The sequence below is a fragment of the Arvicanthis niloticus genome, chromosome 2, assembly GCF_011762505.2.
Source record: "Arvicanthis niloticus isolate mArvNil1 chromosome 2, mArvNil1.pat.X, whole genome shotgun sequence".
NCBI lineage: Eukaryota > Metazoa > Chordata > Mammalia > Rodentia > Muridae > Arvicanthis > Arvicanthis niloticus.
In genome coordinates, this window is record NC_047659.1 from 126569031 (window position 1) to 126584110 (window position 15080).

General features: G+C 41.8%; 2 protein-coding genes and 1 non-coding gene across 4 annotated transcripts in view; 1 reads left to right on the plus strand and 2 right to left on the minus strand.

The window, feature by feature from the left end:
* The window catches only part of Rbl1 (RB transcriptional corepressor like 1), a 56848-nt gene extending 53057 nt beyond the window's left edge, over positions 1–3791 (minus strand). For both annotated transcript variants that reach the window (XR_013108947.1, XM_034496641.2), the window contains exon 1: positions 3345–3791. Coding sequence is in view for 1 of the 2 variants with exons in the window: in XM_034496641.2 (XP_034352532.1) it covers positions 3345–3500 (156 nt within the window). In the remaining variant the exon portion in view is untranslated. The remainder of the gene's footprint in view (positions 1–3344) is intronic.
* A 3232-nt stretch (positions 3792–7023) lies between these two features.
* LOC117704725 (U7 small nuclear RNA) lies at positions 7024–7086 on the plus strand. Its single transcript, XR_004606262.1, has one exon. It is a non-coding gene; the product is annotated as a U7 small nuclear RNA (small nuclear RNA).
* Positions 7087–7328: 242 nt separating this feature from the next.
* Positions 7329–15080, minus strand: part of Mroh8 (maestro heat like repeat family member 8) — a 73589-nt gene continuing 65837 nt past the window's right edge. Inside the window, exons 22-24 of the mRNA XM_034494172.2 lie at positions 14134–14199; positions 10426–10596; positions 7329–7508 (exon numbers count right to left, since the gene is read on the minus strand). Coding sequence (XP_034350063.1) covers positions 10448–10596; positions 14134–14199 — 215 coding nt within the window. The 3' untranslated portion in view covers positions 7329–7508; positions 10426–10447. The remainder of the gene's footprint in view (positions 7509–10425; positions 10597–14133; positions 14200–15080) is intronic.

A 15080-nucleotide genomic window follows, 5' to 3' on the forward strand; every position in this document is an offset into this window, starting at 1 on the left:
GGTATTTATTCCTTTCTATGTTATATGTTTCTTTTTAACCAGTTTGGCAGAAAAGAAAAAATAGAGTAGAAAGTCAGCAAAGGTGTCACATGCCAAAAATAGTAAGATCTATATTAGTATATAATGTGTCACATCAACATAACATATAGTATGTTAATAAATTGATATATAACAATATATTAATATCTACAATATGAATGACAATGTCATTTTGTGAGGTAAAGATTTGGGGCACTAGTTATCCCATAGTAAAGTATCTTTAAACTATTAAACACAGTTCTCCACCATTGTAGGTATCTCAGTTTACATGCTCTACAAAAGTAACGACTGGTAATTCAACACTTAATACTCTGCTCTTGGCTTCAAATGTCTTCAAACTGAAAACAGCTCATGACTGGATAAAATACAGTTTAAGGATTAAGAATTACGGGCTGGAGAGATGGCTCAGTGGTTAAGAGCACTGACTGCTCTTCCAGAGGTCCTGAGTTCAATTCCCAGCAACCACATGGTGGCTCACAACTATCTGTAATGGGATCTGATGCCCTCTTCTGGTGTGTCTGAATATACCTACAGTGTTACTCATATAAAATAAAAAAAAAAAAAAAAAAAAAAAGGATTAAGAATTACAAATGCAGACAACAACATGGCTGTCTAAACAAGATCTGAGCAAGGATGGCAACGGGAGACTGCTGATGTGGAAGGGAGGACCTAGATGAAAAACTACAGGCAACTAAGGATGCTGAGAGAGGGGGAAAGAGCACAAACAACTGGCTCTCCAGCATCAAATGCTCAGCCCAGAAAACATAAACATATACACCAAGCAGGCTATCTATATATTCATATGCTTAGAAATATATTCACATAGACATACACACACATGTCGAACAATAAAGAAAAACAGCCATGAATTTGAGAGAGCACAAAGGGGAAGTACATGGAAGGGGTTGGAGGGAGGAAAGAGACGGGGAGAATGTGGGGAAATAGAGTGTAGTAACTGACTTTGACTAGAATTCAACAAAGACTTCACAAAGGAAGATTTAAAACTGATAATTAGCAAACTACCAGAAAGTGTGAGTTAGGAGAGTGGAGGGAAAATGTCAGCAGGGCTCCTGTAGTGACTTAGATAGGGGTGGAGTCTGTGGCTAGGATTCTTAGGGGGCAGCAGAGGGAGGAAGATGCCTTTACTCCAAGTGCCTTTCACCAACAACTAAAAGAAAAAGAACAAGAAGAAACAAAATATAGGACAGAATACTCCCAAACTCAATTCATATAGAAGTGCTTTCTAAAACAAACTTAAGTGTCAATCAACTCTGCCTAACTATGGATTTAGAATTTAGACCATCAGCCTTTTCTGGAGTCATAGGTGAAGGGAAATAGTTCAGGCAGAGTGACCTACAGAAAGCACACAACTTGAACTGAGTTTAACATGCTTAAGAATTTGAAATAAGCATCTAGTTTTAGTGACTTGGACACACATTATAGTCAATCATGCTTATCTGAGGAGATCAAATAAGGCCCGGGAGATCAGAATGCTTTTCCAGAGCGTCAAAAAACAAACAAACAAACAAACAAACAAAAAAAAAAAACATATTTTCAACTGAGATGTCATTAAAATTTCCTTTACTTTTTCGTATAGCATATGTGTGTATGCATGTATATGCACATGTATGTTCATATGCTCAACCATTCTTGTATGCATGAATAATGGCCAGAGTTAGATGCTGAGTGACTTCATTCTCAACCTTTTAGGACAGAATCTCTCGATGAACCCAAAGCTCTGTATTTCAGCTGGACTGGCAGGCCAGAGCACCCTTGGGACTTGCCTGTCTTCACCCCTCCATGCCTCAATACCTGTAACCCCCAGGTTACATACCACATGACCACTTCACCGGCCTTGTATGTGGCTGCTGGGGACCCAGTCCTCATGCTTGCTCAGCAAGCACATTATCCACCAAGCCAACTCTCCAGCTCTCCGACACTTTCAGATTCTGTTTTGTGATTATGAACCTTCTGTTATAGATCACTATCTCTTAATAAGTCTATTAAGTCTATTCTGCCTTTTCCTGAAAACACATAAGCCAGTCTCAGGGACTTTTCTCTCATAGGAGCACAGACACATGTACAACAGTCACTCCCTATTTCCAACTCCCTGTCTGCCCAGCAATTATTTCACTGGCAGTCTGAGTCAGAGGAATCCTATACGTGAATCCCACCCATGTATATAATGAAAGCTTTTGAACATCTCAGTGAGATGCTGATATAGTCTGTCTTGATAACCCCTAGGGAATGCCTCCTGTACCCCAGAAGATACCAAAATCCAAGGATGTTCAAGTCCCTGATTTAAAATGGCAATGCATTTGCATATAACCTATGATTGTCTCTAGATTACTTGATGTAAATAATATTATATTGTTTGTGGAATGATAAGTCTGTTCGCGCTCAGGACAAATGTAATTTTCCCCAAATACTCTTGGTCTGCTGAACCCATGGTCATGAATTCTACATACATGCCAACACAAGTCTACTTTTACACTAAGTTTATGACCAATCTGGGTTTCTATATTAGAGTGACTAATCCTCTAAAAAGGGATCTTGAGCTGTAACACCTCCAGGAAAACAGGTAGTCACTACTCTGCTGAAAAGACAAATATATATATAAGTTACTGGGAATATCTAATAATGATAACAAGCACCATTTATTTTCTTCAGAGCCAGACACCGCATCAACCACCAGGGCAATGGCTAGCACAGAGGAACATGGGGTTGAGAAGAGCTTTGTGTGTGCTGACTTTGATCAAACTACAGTGCATGGTATAAATGAACTACTCTTGATGAGGCGGAAGAATGGAGAAGTGAAGTTAAATGGCTCAAACTGCTGAGCCAGGCTGCATGGCAAACTGCGTCGCCTTGGACGCTCAATTAACTTCTTACGACCCCACTTTCTCCTTCTGTGGAATGGGGATCCAATAGTGTTTCAAAGGAGTGGGGGAGACATAATCAAAGGGCTAGGCAGCGATGAGCAATTCGTTTTACCACTGGATCAAGTCTGATCGATTTAACGGCAGCACCGTGCCGTTTGGGGCGCTGGGCGGCGCGCAGAAATCAAGTTTGAAAGTCCCGGAGCAGCGCAGGACTCAGAACCAGCAGCTCCCTTTCTGGGCTTCGGTTTCCCGCCTCAAAACAAATGGGTGGGATGGCCGAGCTACACCCATCCATCCCTCCCCGCACTCCTCAGAGACCCTCGAAGGTGGGGGAACTCCCACCGCCCGATAGGCTGGGGCGGGGGCGGGCCGGGGGTGGGGCCTTGCGAGGGTCCGGGCCGCCGCCCACCTGCCGCCGCTCACCTCTAGGCTGTAGTTGCCGCGGATGGCGGTGAAGTCATCTAGGGCTTCGGCCGCGCTTCCCTCGTCCAGGTTCAGCTCCTGGCACAGGGCCTGCAGCGCCTCCCTGGCCGCGGCGACCGCCGCCGCCCCCTCGGCGTGGGGCTCGTCCTCGAACATCCCCTCCGGCCCGACGGGCGGCGCGACCGGCTTCGGGGTTTTCTTTTCCCTCCCGGCGAGCTACCCACAACCCCCCGCGACAAAGCGCGCGAAAATCGCCTACTGGAGCTCGTCTTCCCTTCATCGTCTGCCTCCGCTTTTCTTCTCAAAAAGTCCCTCTCTCCTCTGGAGCCTGCCGCAGCCCGTCTCCGAGAATGGGATAAGAAGATGGACCTCGGACTCTAAAGGAGACCTAGCTCGGGCTCTGGGTGGGCAGCTGCTGGGCATCAGGCTGCGGGGACGGACGTGAGGGAGCAAGGCGGAAGGATCCGAGCCGGTGCTGAGGCTGCCGGGACTGTAGCTCGCGCCCCGCGCTCGCCACTGCGAGTTCCCTGGTGTGGGTAACTTGGGACTGCGAGTCCGATCACTCTAGTGGGAAGCCTTCTCCATGACACTATCCTGTGAACCAACCCTAGGTCTGTCTGCTTCCCGGCGCGCCTGTAGCCCGCTTTCACTGAGACTCTTGATGGAGATGGAGGCGGGAGCTGCTGAAAGTGGCTCCTTCATGTAGAAGCGCCACGTCGGAGGCTCCCAAACCCCGCCAGAAAGAGATTCTGGGGCAAAGGGTCTGGGATGACTCCTCTCAACCCCACTCCCAGGATTCTGGGAACTGTCCCAGTAAGTAGTCATTTCAGGAATAGAGATGGTCGTCGCACTCACCTGAAAGGTGTTTTTAAAACGTAAACTAGAACCTGGCCGGTTCCACTCAGAATCCTTCAGGAGGTTCATTTTTGTCTTTAAAATACAGAAAAATATAGCATTCAGATGCTCCAGGTAACCCCTAACCTTGAGAATATCAAGCTAGTTCTCAGTCAGAAGAGGCTTTCCCCCATGTGTTCCTCAAACTGAAAATGCTCTTTGCGCACCTGACTCTTCATCATTTAAGTCTAATTGTCACCCTCTCGGGCCATTTCTGAGCAATGCTAAAAGCTGACAGCTAACATCTATTTCATCATCTCCATTGTACCTTATCTGAAATTGTCAGACTTACGATCAGCTCTTCCCTCCCAAAGAGTTGGATGGTTAAATAGACCCTTTTCTCTACACAGTATTCCCTAGTTTAGATTATTTCTCCTCCACACTAAGGACTTAGAGCAGTGTGTTTGAAAAATTACAGAGTACTCTGTGTGGATGAAGGGGTTACTACAGAAGAAAACAGGGATGTCAAGGCAAGTTATGAAGGATTTCCTATGGCCCACTAAAGCCTCATGGTATACTCAAAGCAGAGATTTTAACATGTTAGTGATGATCAAATGACAACAGACCAAAGAGACAGCTCCAGCCTAATCTAGCTTTAGTAAATAGTGAATTAGTTTACTGGGGTTACATAAAGGGAGGAGCAGGGGTGACTCAGGCATCTGCCTCATCAAAAAGCCCATTGTGTCTGGGGTAACAACCTACAAAAGCTGCATCCTTGGAGCTCCCTGCACACACAACACACACACACATATGCATGCATCACTGGGGAAGGGATCCTGTGAGTCCTGTAAGTTTATGAGCCTTCTAAGTTTTGTTCCCTGATTCTTCTGAGCCTCTCTCTTTCCAGGAGAGAATTAATTAGTTCAGAGTATATAGCTACAGAGCACTCCAGTAACATAGGTTGTCATCTAGGCCAAAGAGTTAAAAGATTTTAACTAGGATGGGCTACACAAAGAATCCCTGTCTCAAAAGATAAAATAAAAACAAAATAAAAAACTTCAGTTTTGTAAAACATCTTCACCTCAATCACTCAGTTCCATGTCAACCCTTGAGTTTTAATTGAGCTGGGATTAGGATTAGCATGGGTGGGACTCAAATTATGCTAGCTGAAAATTCTCCCTAAGGAGTTTGATTGTTCTGACATTGCTTAACAGTTGGAAAATCTTTTGTAGAAATCTATTTAGTTTTCTCTTTATTCACAGAGCATACTATTTTATATATATATATATTAAAATCCAAGTGCTTCTGAATGATCTTTTTCTTATAGCCTTGGCTCAATGATAAGCCAGACCTGCTCACCCATGAAGCAGACCAAAGTGGCCTGGAAGGTGGAAAGAGAGCAGAGAGGAGCAAGTGTACTAGATACTTCGGAGTGACTGAGTTAGGAGTGGTGAGAGGTTCCAGTGACATTGGAAATGGAATGAGGATGGGAGCTGAAGAGATGGCTTAGCAAATAATAAACAAGCACTTGCTGCTCTTCAAGACGATGTGGGTTCAGTTCCCACCACTGACATGGCAGCTGGCAGCCATTCATAACCACACAAAATATGAGAAAGAGAAAGGGTCATTCAGCTTTTTCTTGCCACTTGAAATCTAAACTGTCCCCATTTTAGCCTCTGTAATCATAATCTTAAATTTTTTGGATTTCAAAAAGAGACTTCATTCTTGTTTCTGTGAGAGTCTTGCTGTATGTCTCTGCCTTACCTAGAGTTTACTAAACAGATCAAGGTGACCTTGCACTAGTGACAGTTATCTCACCTCTACCTCACACCTGCTGAAATATAGGCATAAGACACCAGGCCTGGCTTGTTTTCTTACTTTTTAAGTATAGAAATTTAAAGATGAATATCATTCTGTCCCTATAGGTCTGAAAGAAAGGTTTGCCAATAAACACCAGTTTTTATATAACTTCATTATCTTTACAGTATAGGAGGGACTAAAAATGTACAGTATACTAACTTTGGGAATGAAGTGGCCAGACCATGAATTTGATAAAATAGTGGAGGCTCAGTACCACTAAAAGCATATTTGGTTGCATGAGTGCCAAGTCCTGCATGACCTTGGAAGGAAGGGTGTGACACGGTTTCCCCTCTGGAGCAGAACTAGAAGGACCTGGGCCTCCATGAGTGTTGACAGTTGTGGGGCATGAGGCTTATTTGTATAATAATGTATATATTTTGCTTCATGGTCTCCTTCAGAAAATATTCTCCCTACTAATGTTAATGCCTCCCTGATAATTAGAAACAGAACAAGTCCAAGAGTTGAGGGTGTATCTATGTTCCTCAGCAAAAATAGTAAATGCTGTGATCTTCAGGACAACCCTTAAGGCTGTGGGAAAGAATTCTAAAAACATGAGTTAATATATATTTTTTTCTCAACTATACAAAATATAAGGGTGCAATATGAATTTTATGAAGGACTTGACAGACCTAAAAGAACAAAGGCAGCTGCACTAATAAGCCAGCTTGTCAGAAAGATACAAAGCAGGCAGATTCCTGAGTTTAAGATCAGTTTGGGACAGGCAAATTTAGGTCCAGGCATGGTAGGAATGGTAATCTCAGACCAGGATCCCACCTAGCTAGCTTATTGTCTATGTTTACAAAGGTAGACAGATCTCTGAATTCATTTGTAATGTTTCAAAAAAATGTAGTTGTACTTTTCTAGGAATCAAGGGAATAAAATCATAGTATGCTGATTTGTGGGATTATCAAAAAGGAATCTGGAGTAAATGACTGAGTTGATATGTAAATAAAAGACTGGGCTTTGGCTTGCAAAACTACTTGGAGAGCAAACACAGCTCTTTTAGAATGTTTTCTAGCAGTTTTCTGACTTTGGTTGGAAAACCCATGAGCTATCCAGAGAGCTTTCAAATTTTTTTTTCTAGTACAAGAAAGCTGTCTCTAACAGAGAGCTATCTACAGAGCTGTCTAGAGAGCCATCTCGAGCAGAACACAGGACAGTCAGCTTCTACCCACAACTGATTTCGAGTCATTTCTCTCACCACTCCCAAATGGCACTTCTTCAGGACCCCCAGCCCAGCTGAGGCACATGAGTTTGTTTGAGGAACACATTTAGCAATGGAGATTAATTGTAGAGCAGATCTATGTTTATTCCCATTTGCAAGAACAAGCAGATTGGAGAAGAATACAGCAGACTAGCCAAGGATGTGGGTGCAGGAGCCAGAATACTTGAGTCATTCTTGCTTTGCCATTTACCAGTTGTGTGACCCAGAGCAAATCACTTTCAAGTTTGTTTCCTTAGCTTCTCCATCTGCAAAGTGAAGGTAATAAAATGAGGTGACTGCAAGAATAAAAAGGGTTAATTATATATGTACTTAGAGTTAGGCTCATCATAAACTCTCAGTAGGCTGTTACTCATTTTTATTGAGTAATCTAGAAAAAAGACTAGTTCAAAAGTGGATAGTAGGATTTGGTTTCCTAAAATGAGTCAAAGGAGAATATGGTGAAGGGTGAATGTAATTCAAATGTTTGTTTAGTTAGCATTGCAGTTTTGCATGTAGTGATTTAGATATTCTTGAGTCTGACTTGGAATGAAGATTTAAGCTCCTTTAATCCCACCACTTGGGAGGCAGAGGCAGGCGGATTTCTGAGTTCGAGGCCAGCCTGGTCTACCGAGTGAGTTCCAGGACAGCCAAGGCTATACAGAGAAACCCTGTCTCACAAAACCGAAAAAAAAAAAAAAAAAAAAAAAGAAAAGAAGATTTAAGCTGAGGTGGGTGTCCAAAGTGAAATTATTATCTACTATGCCTGTGGCCTGCAGGCTATAGTTTGAACATAACCTAAATCCATCAGGCAACTGGGATCTTCATTTTAGCTAAAATACTGCAGGTTGAGATAAGAAGACCTCTTTTAGACAGTGAACCTCCTGAAGCTACACCTAACATATTGCCACATCCCACTCAGTGTGAACCACAGAGCAATTTGTACCTGAAGGTATCTCAGGTATCATACAGAAGGTATCTCAGAAGGTATCTCAGGTATCATACAGAGATAGCAGTGAATGCTGGCTGGGGAAGAGGGTGACTAAAGATTCAAATTGCTCAGTGAACAACACAACACAATCCACTATGGGATGTAGCTTTTCATCTGCTAGCTGTCATGCTTCCTTTTTCTCTCCATATGATCCCCAGAGGTTTCTTTTGTCCTGGAAAGTTGAGCTCTGGCTTTCTGCTTAGGTTTTTCCACTAAACAAGAGCCTAGAATTTAGATTTAATACCTCATTTCTAGTTTTCCCCATAGGGATTTCACACCCTTCTACATGCAGTTATCAACATAAAATAATGTGTTTCTTAGACATTCATATTATGAGAATATTTATTTATCCTTAAGGTGGACAGCAGGTAGTCAACAGTTTCCATCTTAGAACTATCTAGAATTTTTCAGTAGTCATTGGAGAAATTAGGAACACGGGAGCTAAAGTAGGGACTTTGCACGTGCTGGGGTAGATTCCTTCTGTTTTATACTCTTGTCAGAATTCTGTTATTGCTCACAGGTTTTAACAGGAATTGGAAGGAAAAATCCCTTATGAGAATTTATAAAATATTAAGTATGAAAATATAAAAATAAACTGATATCTAATTTTTAAGATGTGTGGCAATCAAGTAGCCTTGACAATAGAGCCAACAATATTAACATGGTGACATCATTTATTTGGAATTTTTCTTTTGTCTTTTTTGTTGTTATTTATGGATTTATTGCCTTTTTTTTTTTTTTTTTTTTTTTTTTTGAGGCAGGATTTTTCTGTGTAGCCCTGGCTATCCTGTAGACCAGGCTAGCCTTGAACTCAAGACCTATATAGACTATGCTGGCCTGGAACTCTCAGAGATCTCTGCCTCTGCCTCCTGAGTGCTGGGATTCAAGATGGGCACATAAGTCTTGTGTTTTTATAGAATATAACAAGACTATAGTGAATTAGAGACTCCCCTGAAATGCATAGTGTAGCCAAGAATAGTCTTAAATTTCGCATTCCCCTGTTTTAGCCTCCCAAGTGCTGGGGTTACAGTTGTGACCTGTTTGTTTTTGTGCACTAAACTTGGGCCTCTCACATGCTGAGAATGAACTTTTCCATTGACCTGTATCCCTAACCTTGGGATCTCCCCTCTCCTTCTCCCCCTCCCTTTCCCCCTCCCCCTCCCTCTCCTCCCTCACCTCCCTCTCCTGCCTCTCCCCCTCCCCCTACCCCATCCTTATCCCTATCCCTATATCCCTCTGTCATCAACATATAAACTTTGTGGATGCAAGGCATGAACGAAAAACTCATTACAATTTTTACTATCTCTGCAATTTAAACCAAGAAATCCACTCCTGATACATTTTAACTAATAAAATGTTTTTAAAATGGGGATTGTGTTGGAGGTAGCTACCTGCATGGAAGTAGCTTCAGGCTGGGGTTGTTTAAGCCTGGAAGAAAAAGCAGAATTCAGGCTAGCAAAATGGCTAAATGAAGTGGAATTTCTGGTTTCTTTAACAACTTAGCTGTGTCACGTGATGCTTTTCCGGAAGCTGTCTTGTGAGAGAGTGTGTGATATTTGGAAAGAATATAAATAGAAGGCCCCAAACAGCGGGAGAGCACTCTTGCTTTGCTCCGCTGTGTGATGCTTCCCTTCTTTGCTGATCTTCACTTTGTTGAAAAAAGCTTGACAAAGAACTTCTTGTGGTATTCCTGCTGATTCTGGCCACTTCCGATGACTTTGGCCAATTAGGTGGAGCCTTGCTGTTTCTGGTTAGATGGGACTGAGCTGCCGCTACTGATTCGTGTTTGCTGTTTGCTATTAAACTGGACTGCTGGTATCATGACAAGTAAGAGTGGAATCTCCCCCAAAGAACTATTACTAAACAGGTCCACAACCCCCTTTTCCATTAACTTTCTCTCTCCCCTACCTCTGGTTGGTAGGCTAGAGAGGAGGCTGAAGCGTTTAAGAGCCTTAAAAGTAGGTTTTGAGAAATCTAATCCTATAGGCAAACATTTGCTACTAAGCCTGACGACCTTTGTTTGACCCTTGGGGTGCATATTGTAGCAAGAAAGAGCTCCCACAAGTTGTCCTTAGACCTCCACATGCGTGTGTACACTCAGATACACACACAAGTAAAATATGATAACTTTATAAAAGAAAGGAAAATGGGATATGTTTGTCACTTTTGAGGTTTCTGAAAGGGCTTGCTCTTACCTGCTGTCATATGCTTTGCAGTCTAAGTGTGAAGACAGCCCAAGAGCTTCCTCAGCCAGGAACTGCTTATCTCTGCTTCTGATGTATTCCCCACCCTCTGGATTCGGAACAGAGCCTGGGAGGCGATGATGCGCAAAGAGGGCTCAGGATCTTGTAACAGTTCTCTCAGATCTACAGGGCAAGAAAAGCAAGACTGAAGTCTAAAAGTGAGTACTACTCTAGACACCAAGCAGCCAGCAAAACAGTGGCTGGGATAAAAGAGCAATGTTTCCAAGACTGTTTAAAAGTCTGCACATTGTTGAATTGATTCCAATTTTGACCTAAAAACCCCACTGTTTTCTGACTTGTTATCTATTTCATTCCTTTGCAATAACCATATATTTTTCTGGTTTTGGTTTGTTTTTTGTTTTTTTTTTTTTTTTTTTTGGTTTTTCAAGACAGGGTTTCTCTGTGTAGCCTTGACTGTCCTGGAACTCACTCTGTAGACCAGGCTGGCCTTGAACTCAGAAATCCGCCTGCCTCTGCCTCCCAAGTGCTGGGATTAAAGGCATGTGCCACCACCGCCCGGCGCAATAACCATATTTTAAGTAGTCTACCTAAAATCAAATTACCTGGGCCTGACAACCTATGTCTAATGCTAACTCTTAACTTTTTTCCTCATTCTAAATACGTTAACTCTTAAATCATCCCTTGTTGTATTTTCCTTTTCTTACATCTGTTAACCTCTGTTTTTTTCTTTTATTTTTTTGTTTTTTTCAAGGCAGTGCTTCTGTATATATTCTGGCTGTCCTGGCTAGCCTCAGGCTTTGAACTCAGAGGTTCACCAGCCCCTACCTCCTAAGTACTAGGATTAATGTCACTGTTTGACTTAATGTTAACCTCTTACCTTCTTGTCTTATTCTCAAAATATTAACTCTTAAATCATTATTCCCTTGTAGTATTTTTTTTGAGACAGTCTCACTAGGTAGCTTTGGCTGTACTGGAATTTATTATGTAGGTGAAGCTATTCTTGAACTCACAAAGATCTACCTACCTCTGCCTCCCAAGTGCTGGGATTAAAGAAATATGCTGGAGTACCTGACAGCATATTTCAATTTTTATTGCTTGCTTTGTTTTGTTTTTGAGACAGGTTCTCCCTACATTGCCCAGGCTGAACTTGAATAACCATTCCTGTGCTTTAGCCTACTATGTGGCTGAGATACCAAACACAAACTATCATGTCCAGTTTAAAGTTTTAGCTTTTGTATTTTCTTATAGCAAAAGAAATACATGTTTTTTTGTTTGTTTGTTTTTTGTTTTTCGAGACAGGGTTTCTCTGTGTAGCCCTGGCTGTCCTGGAACTCACTCTGTAGACCAGGCTGGCCTCGAACTCAGAAATCCGCCTGCCTCTGCCTCCCAAGTGCTGGGATTAAAGGCGTGCATCACCACCGCCCGGCACATGTTTGTTATATAGAAAACTTAGTACATGTAGGCACCAGAAGAACGTAAGTCATGTATGATTTTACCATCTAGAGATAACAGCTGTTATTTTGAAAGTATGTCTTTCCGCAGAGTGGTGGCGTACAGGCCTTTAATCCCAGCATTCAAGGACAGCCCTGCTCTACAGATGGATTTCCACAGTGGCCAGGGATACATAAAGAAACCTTATCTGGACAAACAAACAAAAAGTATGTCTTCCTGACCATATTTCTATGCTCTGTTTTGTTCAATACTGTTGTCCAAATGGAACCATATGATCCAAAACAACAACAACCAAAAAATGCTTTTGTAAGAAACACTGGGGCTGGAGAGCTGGCTCAGAGATTAAGAGCACGGACTACTCTTTCAGAGGTCCTGAGTTCAATTCCTAGCAACCACATGAGTTCCGATGTCCTCTCCTGGTGTGTCTGACAGCTACAGTGTACTCATATACATAAAACAAATCTTTTTTTTTTTTTAAGAGAGAGAGAGAGGGTTATATGTCCTACCTCTACCCTCCTGAGTTCAGGGATAAATGTTTGTCTTATGGAATAATATCCCACTGTTATCTGAGTTACTTCTGTGTATAAAAAGAACTCCCCCCCCCCCGTGTTTTAGGTAAGATATAAAAATCAATCATATAATATCCTCTCCCATAGAATAATTTATAAGTATTCTTCCCCACCTCCCACCCCCTCTTTATTTCTTCTTTTTTAAACAAAATCTCATTATGTAGCCCTATCTAGCTTCTAACTCATAATCTTCCTCCCTTGATCTTCCAAATACTGGGATTAGAGGTGTATACCACAAGCTTGGCTGATTTTGTGTGTGTGTGTATGTGTGTGTGTGTGTGTGTGTGTGTGTGTGTGTGTGTGTGTGTATGTGTGTGTGAATGTTTCAGTATCTATGAAGAATTGCTAGACCTTAGTGAGAAGTGGCATGACTGGGGTGGAGAGATGGCTCAGTGGTTAAGAGCATTTGTTGCTTTTGCAGAGGACTTGGATTCAGTTCCGAGCACCCACATGTTGACTATAACCATATGTAACTCCAGTTCCAGGAGGTCCTGATGTCCACTTCTGACCTCTGTAGGCACCAGGCATGTACACAGTACACATATGCAAGCAAAACTTGTATGCATAAAGTAAATAAAGAGAATTATTATTGTCTTCCTTATATTACCTTTATTCTCTACCTGTTTCAATAATTACTGTGCTTTTAAACATAGTAAATTGGGTCCTGCAAGACCCTCCACAGCCAAGCTGATTTCAATCCCTAGAACCCACATAGTTGAGGAAAAGAATCACTCATTCTTGGAGTTTGTTCTCCTACCTCATACACACACACTAAGTAAATAAAAAATCTTAAATAAAATAATAATAAAAGAGCAGTGAGGATGGGGTCACACACCTTCAATCCCAGCACTCAGGAGTCAGAGACAGGTGGATCTCTATGGATTTGAGGCCAGCCTGGTCTACAAAGTGAGTTCCAAAAAGAGTCAGGATTATGCAGAAAAACTGTGTCTTAAACAACAACAACAAAATCATTTAGATTTTTAATTTGGTTATGAAAGTAGTGATTTTAGATCGTGAGGGTGTATATTTGCATTTCTTTACTATTTCTAACTAGATTACTACCTTTTCCTCTTGTGCTAGAGATTGAACCTAGAGCCCAGTGCATTCTATAACTAAACATTCTACAGCTAAGATATAAACAAGCACTCTACCACTCAACTATATCCAAATTTATACAACTAGTCTGAAATGGGAGCAATAATTCCTTGAGCACTCAATCTGCAGAACTGTGCAGTTACATAAAGTTTGACCCACCAACCGTTCTGAAAACAGTTCTCTGAGAGTTGCCTTAGATGACTTTAAAGCATCTTCATGCCAAGTTCTACTCTCTACAGCATAGCTACTTACACAGACTGCAGCCTCTGAGATGTGTATGAATATCATCACAATTTATTAATATAGAATTGTAGAGAGATACTGTTTTACTTCCTGATGATGTTTAGTGCTGTCCCAAGACAGTTGTTAAAGCTGTTTCCACACAAACAGGATCACAGCATTTCTGACGGTGTCTTAGACTTAAGACTGTAAGTTAGTTGAATTGTAGTCACTTGTGTTTTTATTGCTGCATAAGCTCAGAGTTTAGATGCCAGACTCAGTTGTACTACAGAGCCTTCCATAGGCACAGAATCAGATCCTTCCAAAATAGTGTATTCCACATCCAAACGATGTCATTACTTACCGTTCTCTATCCAGTCAGTACCCTTCCTCTTGAGTTCATTGGTATCTACATAATGTGATAAGAGCCCTGAACATAAAATAGCAAGTATCAGACTTTTAGGGATTAGAAGTTTTTCCATTTTTATCATTTAATAATGTAGGCAGATGACAGAATTAACCTTTTGAAAATAAGGCATATGCAAAGTAATAAATTCTAGCTCACACCTGCAATCCCAACACTTGGGAAGCTCAGACATGAGAATTGCCATGAGTTCGAAGTCAGCCTAGGGTATACAGTGAAACTGTCTCAAAAGCTAAGCAGAGTCTTGACTGGTAGCACATATCTTTAATCCGAACATTCATAGGGTAGAGGCAGGTAGATTTGTCTGAGTTTAAGGCAAGCCTGGTCTACATGTCAGTTTCAGACCAGTCAGAGCTAAACAGTGAAAACTTGTTTCAAAAAGAAAGAAAGAAATGGAATGAAAAAGAATGAATGGAAGGAAGGAAGGAAGGAAGGAAGGAAGGAAGGAAGGAAGGAAGGAAGGAAGGAAACAAGGAAAGAAAGAACAGGCCAGTAAGGTGGCTGAAAGGGTTAACGTGCTTGCTCATGAGCCCAGCACCTTCAGTTCATTCTTAGAACCCACACGGTGGAAGAAGGGCTGACTCCCACAAGTTCTCTGACCTCCACATAGCCACGATGTCACCTACTACCTACATGCGCATGTGTGTGTACAGGCACACACACACACACATACACAATCATTTTAAATAGTAAAATAATATTCCTGCTGGGCAGTGGTGGCACATGCCTTTAATCCCAGCACTTGGGAGGCAGAGGCAGGTGGATTTCTGAGTTCGAGGCCAGCCTGGTCTACAGAGTGAGTTCCAGGACAGCCAGAGATACACAGAGAAACCCTGTCTCGAAAAACCAAAATAATAATAATAATCTCAAGAGCTTTATAGTTATTT